At 42.2% G+C, this 18,093-nt stretch overlaps 1 protein-coding gene across 22 annotated transcripts in view; it reads right to left on the reverse strand.

The window, feature by feature from the left end:
- Positions 1–18,093, reverse strand: part of ARHGEF3 (Rho guanine nucleotide exchange factor 3) — a 347,163-nt gene that overhangs the window by 15,477 nt on the left and 313,593 nt on the right. For 13 of the 22 annotated variants that reach the window (XM_074032546.1, XM_074032549.1, XM_005547439.5 and 10 more), the window contains 5 exons: positions 12,977–13,147; positions 11,494–11,556; positions 8,963–9,059; positions 8,725–8,801; positions 1,983–2,240 (listed from right to left, as the gene is read on the reverse strand). In XM_074032546.1, the coding sequence (XP_073888647.1) occupies positions 1,983–2,240; positions 8,725–8,801; positions 8,963–9,059; positions 11,494–11,556; positions 12,977–13,147 (666 nt within the window). Of the gene's footprint in view, positions 1–1,982; positions 2,241–8,724; positions 8,802–8,962; positions 9,060–11,493; positions 11,557–12,976; positions 13,148–13,885; positions 13,919–18,093 lie in introns of all 22 variants that reach the window. The other 9 variants (XM_045386029.3, XM_045386025.3, XM_065540803.2 and 6 more) reach the window with 1 other exon arrangement.

Below are 18,093 nucleotides of genomic sequence, written 5' to 3' on the forward strand. Positions count from 1 at the left end.
CTACCAGATACACTGAATACCTCATGAATCAGAAGAGGGTCCTTTATTATTCTTTTCTATTCTACCTGGAGGCACCCAGCCCAGTTCTGCACCGGTGAGGCTGGTGACCAGACAGCTCTCTGCAATTATAAAGGCAACAGAAAGTGGTGGGCAGGCTTCCCGCATCAAGGTATAGAATCATAAAGAAGTAGAAGGGCACAGGATTTGGAGTCTACACTGACAGGGTTTGAACATCAACTGCATCAATTGCTGGCTGTGGACCCGGGGGAGCTATTTAACCCCTCCAAGCCTCATCTGGAAAATGGCCCTAATAAGAACAGCTATCTCCTAGGCTGTTGTGAGGGTTAAATGAGATACATAACCTATGAGGCAAATTACATAAAGTTGATTTACTAGGTATTCAATGCCAGCAATTATTACCATGATTGTTGTTACTACTACTTATTATGAAACTCCTATCTGGGAGGAAATAGGCTGTTTGCTCAGCAGGTTCAAGGCTTCTGATTTTCAAATTACTTATGCATATCCTCCTTCTATTATTGTCCCAGATTACATCAGAAAATGAGCCCTTTGAATGATCTGTTAGCCTCTATCCCCCACTGCCACCTCCTTGATCAGGTTTTCACACCCGGACAGCATCCTCCGAACTTGCATCCTTATCACCAGTCTCTTCCTCCTCAGTTCCCCATTCTACCAAGAGTATGTGTCCAAGGTTACATAGCTTGTAAATGATGGAGCTGGGATTTGAATCCTGAATCCTAGCTACTTAGAAACCAACCAACAAACAAAAACAAACTTCGATTAATTGCATGACAAAGGAAAAATCTCTTAAATATTTAAAAACCTCTATAACCAGATCTGAACCCATATCCTCTGTCTTCTCTCCTGCTGTTTTCTCAGAGGACCCCTAACCCCAGGCCAACTGATCTATGATATTCCCCAGGCACGACCTGTCCTGTCATTTCTTTATATCTTTGCTCAGGCCACCCGCTCCCCATGGCCTGCCATCTGCCATCTCTACCATGCAGAGTACTTCAACCAGAATGGCGCTTTCTGGGTGGAATGCTCACAGTTTACAATATTCTCGTGATAGGCACCCCATTGTTCCTCGTCTCCTATTGCTGCTAGGGAAAAATATGTATTTCCCAGATTACTCAGCCCACACTCAATAATCTTTTTTTTTTTTTTTTTTTTTTTTTTTTAAACAGTCTCACTCTGTTGCCTAGGCTGGAGTTGCAGTGGCATGATCTCAGCTCACTGCAACCTCTACCTCCCAGGCTCAAGCGATTCTTGTGCCTCACCCTCCTGAGTAGCTGGGATTACAGGCGTATGCCACCTCGCCCAGTAATTTTTTTTGTACTTTTAGTAGAGACAGGGTTTTGCTTTTTTGGCCAGGCTGGTCTTGAACTCCTGGCCTCAAGTGATCTGCCCACCTCAGCCTCCCAAAGTGCTGGGATTACAGGCATGAGCCATCATGTCCAGCCCGTACTCAATAACCATTTGCTGAGTGAGGATCCCACTAATGAGCAGGAGGTTTGACAAGGCAACCCACTGTAATCGGGGGCCAAAGGGAGCCAGATCTTAAATGGATGTCCACTTCATAAATGAGCTTTGGGGCTAGGCTAAAAGGCAACTTATTACTTTATAACCAAACAAAATTTAAAATCTACACAACGGTCTTGTCCCTCAGTCAGCAACTGTAACACCAGATTAGAGTCACCTATGTAAAACCAAGAATTCTACTGCCTAAGGGACCTTACAGTGTGTTTCATGTAAACACTGCATTTTACAGTTTAGGAAACTGAGGCAGAGAGAGGAGAAGTGACTTGTAAAATCAAAACATGGACGATGGCAGTGCCAGGCCTGGAACCCAAGATTCCTGAGTACTAAGTACCCAAGGACTCTTCCATTCACCCGCTGACCCAATCCACCAGCCATTATGGTGGAAATAAGAAGAGAAAGAAGGAAACAGACAAACTTACAGCTTCTTCCAAGTGCTGCTGATCTGGATTATCATTTGGTGTGTGCCTCAAGATTTCTCGGAGAAGCAGAGGGTATTTTACCAGACGGCTTCTTGGAATATCGAGGAAATTCCAGAGATCTAGTTTGCGGCTAAAGGGGGATTCTAAACATCGCTGTAGGAAATCCTGGACTCGGTGATCTTGCTTTTTGTGGTCTAGCAGAGCTTTGGCGGCTACTTGATTGCTGCAGTAGCTGTCATACGAGCTGAGGCAAGGGAGCTAAGAAGGAAACAGAAAGAGAAGGTTGGAATGTCAAAATAATTGAGCTCTGAGGCTACAAGTGGCATCATTTATTGGGACTGAACAAATACCTAACTTGTCTCTGGGTCTGGCTGACATTCCTTTATCTGCATGGCTGGAGGAAACTAGTGGAATCTTCAACATGGCAGGCTGTGGACAGTTTTCTTAGGCTCTGGCTTGCTTTCACAAAGTAATTTTCTTAATTGCCTGTTTACTTTCTTAAGACTCTTACCATAGTTTGTTTGCATTCTGCCAATTTAAGTGATATGGTTTGGATTTGTGTCCCTGCCCAAATCTCATGTCGAATTGTAATCCCCAGTGTTGGAGGAGGGAACTGCAGGGAGGTGATTGAATCATGGGGACAGATTTCCTCTTGCTGTTTTTGTGATAGTGAGTGAGTTCTCAGGAGATATGGTTGTTTAAAAGTGTGTAGCACCCCCCGCCCCGCTGCTCTCCTCCTCCTGTTCTGGCCATGTAAGACATGCCTGCTTCTGCTTCTGACATGACTGAAAGTTTCCCGAGGTCCCCGCAAGCCATGCTTCCTGTACAGCTTGCAAAAACATGAGCCAGTTAAACCTCTTTTCTTTATAAATTACCCAGTTTCAGGTATTTCTTTATAGTAGTGCGAGAACAGATTAATACACTAAACTAGAAACAAAAGAAGTGAAATTACCGCATGTACATACAGTTCAGAATTTTCCTAACCTTCCAAAGATATCCAGTCACGTAAAAGCCTCCTAATTTATTTTAAAAAACATAGGATTTCATTTGAAATTATTAATAAGAAACTCATCTAGAAGACTTAGTGGCACAAAAAGGAGGCAAAGGGTCATACTCCATAGCCCAGCCCTTTGCATGGCTCAAATACCTATATTAGTCAACATTAGTTTATGATTACCTGATTCCAAGGCACCCAATTATAAAGAGCCTCAAGAAGTTAAAGCAAAAGTATGATTACTAAAAAATCAGATGCAGAAAGCATTCATAAAAATCTTTTAAACTAGTTCTAACAGGTCAGAAACAAGTTTTGGCTATCACTAACAGTTAACATCACAATACTATGTCATGAACAATTTAAACTTAAAGACTTTGGAACATTTAACCTTCACTGCCTTCATTCCAGCAAAATGCTCATTTCTCTGACATATTCCATCATTCACACTGTGCAAACACCATGTCAGAGACTCAACGGAAAAGGCTTCTCATCCACTTTTTCTGCCTTGGCATTCTAATCTAGGAGCTATCAGCCTCCAGAGAGTTGCCAGAAGCAATCAAATGCAGCCAATGGCCTAACTGCTTTTGTTTCTCTCTCTTGTACTAAGAAGCCCTATTCCCTGTAACACCTGCTCTTTAGAGGGATTCAGTGCAAGACACTGGCAAAAGAGTGTCTTTCATTTCTGTATCCTCACTACTTTGCATTGGGCCTACTATATGGCAGACACTCTGTTCTGAATGAACAAATAAATGTATGTTTAATGGATTACAAGATTAGGTAATATTTGATGGTTTGGGAATATTGCTTAAAAATAAAGTATGGCGGCCAGGCTCAGTGGTTCATGCCTGTAATCCCAGCACACTGGGAGGCTGGGGTGGGTGGATCACGAGGTCAGGAGTTTGAGACCAGGCTGGCCAGCATAGTGAAACCCTGTCTCTACTAAAAATACAAAAATTAGCCAGGCATGGTGGCACACACCTGTAATCCCAGCTACTCAGGAGGCTGAGGCAGGAGAATCACTTGAACCCAGGAGGCAGAGGTTGCAGTGAGCCAATATCGCGCTACTGCACTCTAGCCTGGGCAACAGAGCGAGACTCTGTCTCAAAAATAAATAAATAAATAAATAAAGTATGGCAGCATCTGAAACTTCAAATACTCTGCTGCTGCTTTTACACCTCTTATTGAAATTATTTCCTCAGTGACTGAAAGCAAAAAAAGGATACCAGGAAAGTAATATTTTACAAGCTCACTATTGAGCTTAACATTCCTTGGAAATGTCTACCTTCCTTACCTGTTATTAAAATTCTCTACTTACGTTAAAGAGTTGCAGAAATTTTTTCCCTCAACCTTATATTTGTGTAAATACTAGCTATTATTTTAAAGTAATGATAATTGGTACTTATACATGCGCGCGCGCGCGCACACACACACACACACACACACACACACACACACTGAACCCAGACGTGGTACTGTGGCTTGTAACTTAGATTTTCAGAGTTAATTAAAAAGGGCCTCAGGCCCTCTTCATTTAATTTCCACTTCCTCACCTTTTAAAAAGATCTGGAAATGCCCAATGTTTTCATTAGAAGAAACAAATCAGCAGTAACCATCGGATGTAAACTAGTGAGGAACCTTGACCACACTGCTGCTCGCTGTCCAATGGGTCACTGCTCCCTGTGATCCTGCTGCCCTGCTACCATGGCAACCAAATGGGGCTCTGGTCCTGTGCTCTCACCTGACAGGGTGCTCATTTCCTGGGCATGACCTGAAAGGCTATCTGGTTCAGTCACCAGCTAGGAAAGGCCCCAAGTGATCTTTAACTACACAGGGTGAAGAATGTACCAGATCTGGTTCTCAAAATACAGACAATCATTCAGAATGTGAGAGGTGAAAATGCAGTTAGAGACTAGGCAGGGTGTGGTGGCTCACGCCTGTAATCACATTACTTTGGGAGGCTGAGGCGGGTGGATCACTCGAGGTCAGGAGTTTGAGGCCAGCCTGGGCAACATGGCAAAATCCTGTCTTTATTAAAATATATAAAAATTAGCTGGGCATAGTGGTGCATGCCTGTAATCCCAGCTACTTGGGAGGCTGAGTCACAAGAATCACTTGAACCCAGGAGGCAAAGGTTGCAATGAGCTGAGATTGCGTCACTGCACTCCAGCCTTGGCGACAGAGCGAGACTCTGTCTTGGAAAAAAGGACAGACTCAGAAATAGGGAGAATCAGATTCAAAGCCTAACTCACACAGCTGTTAGTGACTCTTCCAAGCCTCAGTGTCTCCACCTACAAAACGTATATATTAATGTCCCTCTCTCCTTAATGAGGTAAAGCATACAAAAAGTGTAGCATGGAGCTTGGCTTCTGATTAAGAATCAGTAAGTACTAGCTATTATTACTTGTTCCAAGAAGTTCTTTGTTTTTGAGACAAGGTCTCGCTTTGTCAGTCAGGCTGGAGAGCAGTGGCATGATCACGACTCACTGCAGCCTCTTCTTCCCAGGCTCAAGCAGTTCTCCCTCCTCAGCCTCTCAAGTAACTAGGGCTACAGGCACACACCACCATGCCAGCTAATATTTTTTTTGTAGAGACAGGGTTTCGCCATTTTGCCCAGGCTGGTCTCCTACTCCTGGGCTCAAGCAATCCACCCACTTCAGGCTCCCAAAGTGCTGGGATTACAGACATGAGCCACCGTGCTTGGGCCCTAGAATATTCTTATTGAAGAAACTGTCGTTTAGAGAACCGAAGCTACTTGCTCAGCTGGAGACAAAACTAGAGTCTGACACTTCTTCTTGCTTCCCCTTTACCTTAGAGTTCTGAACTATTTGCCATCTCTTTATTAAATAGACTATCAATAATTTATAAGGGAAACTCACTTTTTAAAGAAGTTCTATTATCCCCCTAATATTGTGAACAAATCTTTTTTTTTTTTTTTTTTTTTGCTTCCATGTACCCTGGCTGTTTCTTAGGAATTAAAATTTAATGAGACATCAAATTAACATGAGAACTTTCTGCCTTGGAGAGCTGATAAAGTATTTTATCATTGAAAAAACGTTGGCATGGAGATAAGTCACTTGGAGGTTGTTTCTTTATGCTAGAGAAGGCTTACTCAAACAGGCTGACCCACTAGGGAGGGGGGGACACTGATTCTCAGTAACCGGGGTAGTTCCCTGAAAAAAAGCAACCACTCTGTTTAAGGTCTTCAAAGTAAAAGTAATTGATTCATTCTAAGGTCAAAAGGACTTGCCAGGGCTGTCCCACTTGGAAGGCTCACTTGTTTAAAAGGATTTTTCCCCCCTCACTTTTTTCCTTTGCGAGGAAAATAAATCAATTTTTCATGGGTCGAATGGGCTCTGACTTTTCTCATCCAAAGTCCACTAAGATGTTTATTTTGTTCTGTTAAAAATACAAGAACTCAAACATATGTACCCCTAGGTTTACTGTTCCCACTCACACGGACACATCTGCAGTTAAAAGAGGAAAACATTTAACAGCTCGTCGGGCCTGATAAATAAGGGCCATTTCTCATGAAGTCTGGCAACAACGGGCCAGTTGTTTAATTTTAGGCTGCTCTTCAAGATCCAAGTCCTCATTTGATGCCTGAAGCGTCCAGATAGCAATGGGCCAGCATGGTCACACTTCCTTTGGGTATGTACAGAAAAGGACTGCAAAGCTGTTCCCAGATCACACCAATTTTCTAATAAACATGACAAATGTTTATTTCAGCAAAAAGTTAATAACAAGGCAAAGTCCTACAATTTTGCTTCTGGCATAAATTGACAATTTGCATATGATGCTTAAGGAAACCATGTAGTCCTGTACTGCTGTCTCATCAAAAGCAGAGGAGTTATCCTACAAATTCTGGAGTGCGACCTAACTGCTCCTTTTACCCCCGTATCAAAACACTCCACAGACTCAGGAAGTTTAAGAGATATTGAGGCAGACTCTCTGCTCATTATACCTTCTCTGTCTCTGTCTCCAGTTGGCTGGCTCTCTTTGGAGAAATTTCTTTGTGGGCTAAAGAAGTTAAGACATCTACCATGGCTCATAATAAAATGAAAGTCAAAAATATAAGATGAATGATCTCTCTTGAAATATTAAGGCATATTTTCTAAATTATTCATCTTAGACCATTACTTGCCTTTCAGATCCCTTGGGATATTTCAGCCTTGGTGCTAAAATTGACTCCTGAACTAAAGCTACCTAAGTCATGAAACTCTCATCAAGTATCTTGATCAAGGCAGTCACTGAGAAACATAAAGTTAAAAGATCAATGTTAAAACTTTCTGCACATCTATGTATTATCAAGGCATGTGAACCGAAAGGTTTTAGGAAGATTAAAATGCAGATGTAACTGAATAAAGAGAACTCACATAGCAACAGTAGGATTTATAACCTTCACAACACTCTCCAAACAGTGAAATGATCTCTAATATTAGCTGTTGTGGTACTTCCTGCCTATTTTTCTAGAATACTGTGTGCAACAGAGTGATGAGAGACCTAATCTTGCCTGGAAGAAGTCAGCAAAGTAATCTCCTCTCATTATCTGCTTCATAACAGATGAAAAACACCTGGAACTGGGGTGGAACATTTAAGTACTCACAGAAGGAAACGTAAATGTATAGAACAGGGAGTGGTGGGGACTGAGGCAAAATAGAGCACACGCCTTGTCTAGCATAAGTTAACCAAACAAACAACTTTATGTACACAATACAAATCCAGCCCTAGGATCATAAATTTATGACTCCTAATCTAAGATCACAGCTTCTTTCTTTTTATTTAATTACGAAAAGGAATGGATTGTGTTGGGATGAAGGTCACCATAATACCCAGCTCTCCTATAAATTACTTAGCATGGTATATATCCTAAACATTAGCAACCTTTACTTATTATCTTGTTTATAAAACTACGTTTTGACCATGAGATTTTTTTATGGCCTGAAAAGTTTTTTTTTATATCTAAACATTAGCAACCTTTACTTATTATCTTGTTTATAAAACTACATTTTGACGATGAGATTTTTTTTTTTTTTTTTTTTTTTTTTTTTTTTTTTTTGAGACGGAGTCTCGCTCTGTCACCCGGGCTGGAGTGCAGTGGCCGGATCTCAGCTCACTACAAGCTCCGCCTCCCGGGTTTACGCCATTCTCCTGCCTCAGCCTCCCGAGTAGCTGGGACTACAGGCGCCCGCCAACTCACCCGGCTAGTTTTTTGTATTTTTTAGTAGAGACGGGGTTTCACTGTGTTAGCCAGGATGGTCTCGATCTCCTGACCTTGTGATCCACCCGTCTCGGCCTCCCAAAGTGCTGGGATTACAGGCTTGAGCCACCGCGCCCGGCGAGATTTTTTTTATGGCCTGAAAAGTTTTTTTTTTTTTTTTTTTTGGTAGTGGATAAGTCACTAAATTTTTATTGGACTATATTATACTAGCAATTGGCCTGATAGAATATTAACTAGTTTTACTTCATTTGATACGAGACTAGTAATAGTTTCATGTGTACCTTTACTTATTTTGTTGCAAAAGGCCCTGTTACTTTTAAATGCAGTAAATTTGTAACAAGAAAAAAACTGTTTTCATGCTTTAAAGATACAAAGTTTAAATATAATTACAATTTTACTAGGAACTTGCTTTTTTTTTCTGATGCGAAACCAGTATTTGTATTAAAAAAAAAAAAAAAGTCTAGCTAAAATGAAACTCCCATCTATATTTTTGAAATTTATCTTCAATAAAGACCAGAGAACTTTCTTACCCAGCCCACGAGGATGGGACCAACATGTTCAGTCGAGCCATCAGGCTTCCGAACATCTCGAAGCTGACTAAGGAGCTCTGGCAAAAAACAAACAGATGCTTATTTGTTAGGCAATCAAATATGAACAGGGCTGGAAGTAGGTTATTCACATTGCAGGCATTTCATAATCACTCACTCATTAATAAGACAACTCAATTAAGGCTACAAGTCACAACTCATCCTGGGAACAAAATTATACCTTCATGTAGAGGGATTAGAGAGTCCAGTGTTCCAAAAATTTGATTCAACTCTTGTTCTGTCATTATGGAGAGTTTCAGCATGGGGTCATGATAGGCCTGCACAAAAATGGCAAGAGATGGAAGCAAATGTTTAAAATCAGAGGAAGTACATTGTTCATGTAAGTAACTCCTGATAGGTCCTATCCAATAACAAAACTTCTGGCTCTCTAACAACAACTTCTCCCATAAAGCTGCAGGAACAGCAGACAGGTGTGGCTGGAGGAGAGGAGAAACCAGCACTGCCTTGAGCCTTTGTGGTTGAGAAACCAAAGCAGATTTTTCAAAAGCTTTTTTATTCCAGTATATCATGTATCTAGGAAAGAGCACAAATCCTAGGTATAGAACAGATTTGACTGTTAATATGTTTTCAAAATCAAGATCCTGCCTTTTAAAAAAAAATCCCACTTTATTCAAAACTAGCTACCAGCAGATTCTTTTTTTAAATTAGTACATATTTAAAATAAATAAAAAGAGGAAAGAAACAGTGATTGGTATCCTTTACTACTGATTTGAATGAAGAGAGCAAAACCTCTGCTAATCCTATCACCTCTTATTAGAGAAAATTAAACAACAAGAATACACAGTTATACACAGGGCACTGAAGTAGAATACAAAGACTTAGAAGTCTCCTACCTTCAAGGAATTTTATAAAGCTAATGGGGAAGATAAGAAAAACTAAAATATTTTCTAGTTTTATATTTTAGTTTCCAATCTCATGGAAAACTAAATCTATGTTTAAAAAAGAATTTTTTTCTTTTTTTTTTTTTTTTGAGATGGAGTCTTGCTCTGTCACCCAGGCTGGAGTGTAGTGGCATGATCTCAGCTCACTGCAACCTCTGTCTCCTGAGTTCAAGTGATTCTCCTGCCTCAACCTCCTGAGTAGCTGGGATTATGGGTGCCTGCCACCACGCCTGGCTAATTTTTTTTTTTTTCTTTTGAGACGGAGTCTTGCTCTGTCGCCAGGCTAGAGTGCAGTGGATCTTGGCTCACTGCAACCTCTGCCTCCCGGGTTCAAGCAATTCCCTGCTTCAGCCTCCTGAGTAGCTGGGACTACAGGTGCACGCCACCACACCCAGCTAATTTTTGTACTTTTAGTAGAGACAGGGTTTCACCATGTTGGCCAGGATGGTCTCGATCTCCTGACTTCGTGATCTGCCGACCTCGGCCTGCCAAAGTGCTGGGATTACAGGCGTGAGCCACCATGCCCGGCCTAAGTTTTGTATTTTTTAGTAGAGATGGGGTTTCACCACGCTGGCCAGGCTGGTCTTGAACTCCTGACCTTAAGTGATCCACCCGCCTCAGCTTCCCAAAGTGTTGGGATTATAGGTGTGAGCCACCGGACCCGGCTTATGTTTAAAATTTAAAGATTCACATCAAGACTGATGTCACATGACAGCAAAAAGCCATCAAATCAAAACTGCTCTAGAGGGTCAGAGAATTAAAACTGGAGTGGCCAAGGAAAGTTTTGAAGATGAGCTGCTTGGTACAGAGAAGGAGGCAATAAATGTTATGTAAGAATAAACTGAGATTTGAGCTGGTTCCTGAAGGATGGGTGGATATGAACGGTTGAAAGGAACGAGAAAAGTTTGTAGGACGGTAGGGCCACCATGAGGAAAAGGATGGCCGGGAAACATCTGAAGGTGCTTGAGTTTGGCAAATCTTCATGCAGGAAAGGGAAATTACACGTATGACCAGCATGATAACTCTCACAGTGAAATAACTTCTTTGTCCTCTCTGATCTCCTCCTCCAGCCCTGCCTAAAACTCAGTTTCTTAGCTGTGTCCAAGCAAAGCTTGGGTGGCCGTCTCTCAGGAATGCTAGAGATGGAATTTCATCTTAGCAGAAAGACTAAAAACCCTTAAAAGAAGGAAGGTATCCTTCCAACCCTGTGATTCTTTGAGGAGGTTGTGAATATCAGATGAAGGAGTCTGGTTTTAGCCTCCAAGCCATGGAGTAGGGGGGCTGTGCCACTGGAATGAAAACATTTTTGAGGAAGGTTTGTTGTCCTCCTCCTCCCCACACAAAATGTTGATTAGAAAACAAATTCCTATATAAAAGACCCCGGCTTATATGATAGTATGCAATTGCCTCATTTCACTTTATTTGCTTTTAAGATTCAAATGGCTTTATTTCTAAGACTCAGTTCAAGTTTCAGACAAGCACACATTCTCTCCCATGGGCAAAGACTCGTACATATGAGACTTCTAGGACAACGAAACATACATAAAGCGAGGCCTCCATGGACACTTTCTGATTTGGGCTGAAGTATTCTTTGACATGCATTAGAGACATGCAGAGGTAAATGCCTAAAGGTGCCAGGTCTGGAGAGCTATTCTGCCCTCTGGTTTTGAAGCACCTTCCCCACTGCTTGGTGTGTGGTAGCAGACCAGTCTTAGTCATAAAAGGAGTTCTCATGAAGCACCACTTTAGGGTTGTGAAATTAGTCAAGAAAAAAAAGTGACTTGACTCAAATGACTGGATTTAAATTTACCTTTTTTGCTAATTTCAAGTCTTCTATCAAGTCTTCTTCTCCTTGGGAAAGCTCAAAGATGGCCTGCAAGGAAAGATAAACATATTTACTGAATTCTCCCTTCATTTACAAGACCATATTCAAAGAGTGCTGGCTCCACCACTCAAAACCCCAAATTTACATATTTAAGTATTTTAAGTTACATTAACCTGAAGCAAATGCATCTATGCTTAACCCTGCAATGAAAAGATACTGCAAAACTACTGCATATTGTGCTTCTCTGTTTGTGGGAGAAAGTTTCCACACATTTCTAATTCAAAAAGTCATCTTCATGTTAGAGAACTTTGATGCAGTCAAACAAGAGGGAACTATTTTAGGTAAAATAATTAGCGTGAGCATGGATTTGGTACCCTTGTTGTGAGAGGCAATCATAAGAAGTGATTCAGAGGCTGTTCTAGATAATGGATGTGGCAGTATTATTAACTGGGCCATCCTCACTTTTTCTTCCACTCGACAGAAGGCGAATCTCAGCAGAAAGTTTTATTTGTATTATCCAATGCCTTTAGGCTGATACTGTAGGAAGAATCCAACATTTTATCACTCCAAATACAATCTGGTAAAGTTAATTCATTCTAAATTACCTCTCAGTCCCACAGGTACAAAAAATAAAATTATAGGAGCTGGCTGTGTGGAAGAGTATGTAATGTAAATGGACCGTTTCTAATTTGGCTCCATTAAGCCATCATACTAAAGAGCTATGACGCGCAGAACACTCTTTCACTTCCATCTGGGAAGTCAAACTGTCAGCAAACATTACATTATTAAAGGACTACAAGTTTGTAATTATATTTCAGGGTCTACTGTGTTTCAGGATATAGGGAAAAAGTGGTCAGGCTTTGAAAGCTCCCTCCACCTGGGGCTGCTTGGTAAACTGAGGACAAAGCAGGTGGAGGCACAACCCTGGGCTGGATACTCCAAGGATCTCATCCGATGATGCACACATGAAGTTCTCAGCACAGCCTGGCACAAGCACTTAGACAAGCTCTTCTATACAGGGTAATATTATCAGAGCCATTTAGGGCAATTGATACAGAAAACTTACAGGGAATGAAATTAACTGGATTCTATAGAAAGGAAGTTTTCCACAAAGCTGAATCAAAGTTATGGAAACTGAATATTTTAAAATAGTCTAGAAGTTGCTATCAAAATATAACTAAAATGATTATTTCTGTGAACTTCAGAATCCTAAATAGACATTTGGTTTCATCTTCTTGTAAATTCACATTTTCACATCAGTTTCTTTTTAAAGTGGGGGCCACACCCTCCCAGCTGGTTTCTGGTTTCTCAGTTCCTTCCCCAAGGTCAGACACTCCCGTTTGTCCTTCTACAAATGCAATGAAGAATTGATTTGGAGACTAAGGCGCAAACTCCAGCACGGCTGACGCCTGCAATGCACCTTTGTTGCAGACACACAGCCAACATGGAGTTTGGGCCCGGAGCCTACCTCCTGACGTTTGATTTCCTTGGATGTAAGCATCTGATTGACGCACACATCGAAGGTCTCACTCCACAGCTTGCTATCTCTCCGTTTCGTGCTTGAGGGGGCGGCATTTCTGGACCAGGGTCGGGGGGCGAGGATGTCAGGGCGGCTCTCACTGCGGAAGCTAATGGAGCGCTAAACAATGAGAAAAACAAACCATCACGGGGGCAGCGGCAGGACTGGGTGGATCTTTGAGCAGTTTCCTGTCGTTGACAGAACATAAATCATACATGTGAAAGAAAAAGAGGACATTGCCACAAGGCCTTTGGGAAGTGGGGCATTGTCTTGAGCCTACGTGCTAAGGAAAATTGGACAGGGGGCTGCTTTGGAACATGCGCTGGGAGTATCCGTTCTGTGCGACCTGGATACCAAGTGGACTACAGTGCAAGCACATATCAGGCCAAACTCACGCATGAAGGCAGTTCTTGGATACGTGATGAGCTCTACTTTTTTCCAGTGAACATCTCCCCTCTTTAGAAGAACAAGAGATAACAATAGTGGATGACCTTTATTTATTTAAACATTTGGCTAGTACTCCTACTCTCCTCCTTCTATAAATAGAATCCCACTAACTTTGGGTATCCTATTACATATAGTTTTGGTGGGCTCCCCCAGACCTGACCAACAGAGTATTCCACCATCCTGGTTCAGGGATGGGCATGTGATTCCCTGAAATTTCTCACATGATTTATGGGAGAAAGGAGGAAAGAGTATTCCTTTGAGATTGTGAGTTCAAGAGATAACACAAGTAGGGGCTTCCAGCAGCAACTCTCCCTGGTTAAGCAGAAGCATCTGTCTGCTACAGGAGAGAATAAAGGGACCTAGAATGAAGGATGGAGTGACCAGTGGAGGCAGGAAGGGAGCAAGCTTTACCAATACTGCTTGAGCCTCTGGATCCCACTGTGCCTGAAACCGGAAAGAAGAAGAACCACCCTTAGACATTTTCGTTACATATAGAAAGACATTTCCCTTTCTATTATCTCAGTTGGGGTTCCATCAACTTGAAAAGTCCTGACTAATATACATACTAAATACCATCTTCGCAGCACATGATTCCTGTCCCTGAGGTATTTTCCTATTTCCCAAAGAGGCCCCGGTAGACTCCGGGGCCGTCTAACCATCTGAAGTCCACCTTTGTGACTTAAACATGCTACCAAAATGCTTTTCATGACAAATACAAATGATCCGGAAGAAAGCTGAGTGCATCATTTTCAGTCTTCATACTAGAAGATTTCATTACACTTATTGGAGACTGCCAAAGCAATGAGGTTGCTGTGCTCCAAAACCACATTCTTATTTAGGAAGTGTTCCCCCCCCCATGGCTCTCTGTGGCCTTCCGCGTGAAGTTTCAACTCCTCAGCTTGGCACAGAAAGTCTCTTGTAATCTGACCACAGTCTCCATATTTAGGATCCCATCCTGCCACTCATCCATGAGCCTCCATTTCTCCAACCATACTAGGCTATCTGTCATTCCCTAAATACGTCATGCTTTGCCATCCCTCTGTACTCCCTTCAAGCAATCTTCTCTTCCTGGAATGTGTTTCCATCACTTCAAACTGGCTCTTTTTTTTTTTTTTTTTTTTCTGAGACAGAGTCTCGCTTTGTCGCCCAGGCTGGAGTGCAGTGGTGCGATCTCGGCTCACTGCAAGCTCCACCTCCTGGGTTCACGCCATTCTCTTGCCTCAGCCTTCTGAATAGCTGGGACTACAGGCGCCCGCCACCATGCCCAGCTAATTTTTTGTATTTTTAGTAGACACAGGGTTTCACCGTGTTAGCCAGGATGGTCTCGATCTCCTGACCTCGTGATCTACCCGCCTCGGCCTCCCAAAATGCTGGGATTACAGGTGTGAGCCACCGCGCCTGGCCATGGCTGGCTAACTCCTAACTGCCCTCAGGATATAAGGATGTAACTCAAACAGCACCTCCTCTAAGAAGTCTTTACCAATATTCTCCCATCCTCCTACCCCAGAGCAATTTAGACATACCTCTTATATAGCAATGATCACACTTGATTTATAATTATTGGTCACCTGCTCTTAACTAAAAACTTCCTGAGGTCAGGAACTGAATTTGCATATGACATATGAGCCTTCATCACAAAGGCATTCTAAGGTAGTTCCCAATTATTTTGAGATTCAACAAAATTCCAGAAAGTAAAGAAAAATTTTAAAAAGAACTATTCAACATAAGGGCATTGTTAAATAAGTTATAATTGGCTGGGCACGGTGGCTCACGCCTGCAATCCTAGCACTTTGGGAAGCCGAGGCGGGTGGATCACCTGAGGTCAGCAGTTTGACACCAGCCTGGCCAACATGGTGAAACCCTGTCTCTACTAAAAGTACAAAAATTAGCCGGGGCGTGGTGGCATGTGCCTGTAATCTCAGCTACTCAGGAGGCTGAGGCAGGAGAATCGCTTGAACCCGGGAGGTGGAGGTTGCAGTGAGCCGAGATCGTGCCACTGCACTCCAGTCTGGGTGACAACAGTGAGACTCTATCTCAGGAAAAAAAAAATTATAATTCCCTGCTGGATGGAATATTATCTAGACAATTCAGAGATAATTTAAAATGTAAACATCCCTTCTATGTAGCCTAAAATAAAATCAGGATTAAAAATCTATATGTGAACATTTTATAGTTATGCAAAAAATGCACATGAGCAAAGATATAAAGGGAACATCACAAAATTCTATTGTTTTTTCATGTTGACATTATGGGTGATTTCTGTCCTCCTTTATAAATTTTTATGTCTTTTGTTTTTTTTTTTTTTTGAGATGGCGTCTCGCCCAGGCTGGAGTGCAGTGGCGTGATCTCAGCTCACTCACACCATTCTTCTGCCTCAGCCTACAGAGTAGCTGGGACTACAGGCACCCGCCACCACGCCTGGCTGATTTTTTGTATTTTTAGTAGAGACGGGATTTCACTGTGTCGGCCTGGATGGTCTCGATCTCCTGATGTCGTGATCTCCCCGCCTCGGCCTCCCAAAGTGTCTAAAATGGCCAGGCATGGTGGCTCACACCTGTAATCCCAGCGCTTTGGGAGGCTAAGGCAGGCAGATCACCTGAGGTCAGGAGTTCAAGACCAGCCTGAACAACATGGTGAAACCGTCTCTACTAAAAATACAAAAAAAGTAGCTGGGCGTGATGGTAGGTGCCTGTAATCCCAGCTCCTTGGGAGGCTGAGGCAGAATTGCCTGAACCAGTGAGGTGGGGATTGCAGTAAGCTGAGATTGCACCACTGTACTCCAGCCTGGGTGACAGAGCAAGACTCCCTCTAAAAAAAAAAAAAAAAGAAAAAGAAAAAAGAAAAAAATGAGGCAGGGCTTGGTGACTCATGCCTGTAATCCCAGCTCTTTGGGAAGCTAAGGCAGGCGAATCGCTTGAGCTGAGGAGTTCGAGACCACCCTGGGCAACATAGCAAGGCCTCGTTTCAGTTCTAAAAATATATATATATATAAATAAATAAATGAAAAATGTAAAAAGAAACTTCCAAAGAGCTTCAGAGTATTACCACAGCCTTCTGGAAGCAAGACGCTCACTCTGTTTGCAAGTAGCAACACAAGCCCCTTAGGCTGGCACAAATAGCGGAGAGCTCCTGGGCTCACTAACGAGCTCATGATGGCTGGACCAGCCCTATGCAGGTCAAGAAAGTACTTGCACCAAATACACAGTTCACTAATGGTATCTTACAAATCCTTGTGATCTCTTAAAAACAGTCCCTTGTAAACAGTAACCAGTAACTAAATGCACGCAGATCTCCAGCACTCAGAATCAAGCATTAAAAGGTCAAAACAAGTGCAGTGAGTCATTAACTTGCTCAACCCAATTTGCAGTTCTGATGGCAGCTGAGTTGAGAATTAAAGAGTAGAAAGAAAGGAAAACACACACAAAAAATTCAAAATGAACGTTTCCACTTTCACTTGAGAGAATCAACCTCCTACCCTGTTATATTTTCAGTCCTTGGCTAACTTTAAACTCCCCCTACCAATTTGAAAATCATGTATGCTAACTTTAAATTTTCGTACATTACAAAAGTATATAAAATTAAGTACAAATGCCCTCATTTCCCCAAGTCTAGAAGTAATAACTGTTAAATTTGTTCTAGCTCTTTCCAAAGTTTTTCCATGCATTCGTTAACACCCATAGAAAACTGAATGTTTTCTCTTTCTTTTTTTTTTTTTTTTGAGATGGAGTCTCACAGTTGCCAAGGCTGGAGTGCAGTGGCATGATCTCGGCTCACTGCAAGCTCTGCCTCCTGGGTTCACGCCATTCTCCTGCCTCAGCCTCCCAAGTAGCTGAGACTATAGGCGCCCGCCACCATGCCCAGCTAATATTTTTGTATTTTTAGTAGAGACAGGGTTTCATCGTGTTAGCCAGGTTGGTCTCGATCTCCTACCTTGTGATCCGCCCGCCTCGGCCTCCCAACATGCTGGGATTACAGGCCTGAGCCACTGCGCCAGGCCGAGAATGTTTTCTCTTTCTACTTTACAGTATCTTTAGGTGAAATTTACATAACTCAATTACTTTTTTTGTTGTTGTTTCTTGGAGATGGGTCTTGCTCTGTTGCCCATGCTGGAGTGCAGTGGTGCAACCATAGCTCACTGTAACCTCAAACTCCTGGGCTCAAGTGATGCTCCCACCTCAGCCTCTTGAGTAGCTAAGATTATAGATGAGTGCCACCACTAAGCAAGTGCCTGGCTAATTTTTTTATTTTTAATTTAGTAGACATGGAGTCTTGCTGTGTTTCCCAGGTTGGTCTTGAACTTCGGGTCTCAAGAGATCCTCCTGCCTCAGCCTCCCAAACTGCTGGGATTACAGGCATGAGCCACTGTGCCCAGCCTACAATTAACCATTTTTTAGTGAACAATTCAATGCTATTTAGTATATTCATGAGGTTGTACAACTACCACTCTATCTAGTTCTTAAACATTTCCATTACCTCAAATTCACTTATTTTTTAAAATGGCTGCAGTTAGTATCCCTCCCATAGTCTGGACAGGCCTATTGATTTAATTAATCCACAACTGATGGACATTAAAATTGTTTCCAGTGTCTGGCTATTACAAAAAGTGCCTCAGTGAACAT

Source organism: Macaca fascicularis, chromosome 2, assembly GCF_037993035.2.
Source record: "Macaca fascicularis isolate 582-1 chromosome 2, T2T-MFA8v1.1".
Taxonomy (NCBI): Eukaryota; Metazoa; Chordata; class Mammalia; order Primates; family Cercopithecidae; genus Macaca; species Macaca fascicularis.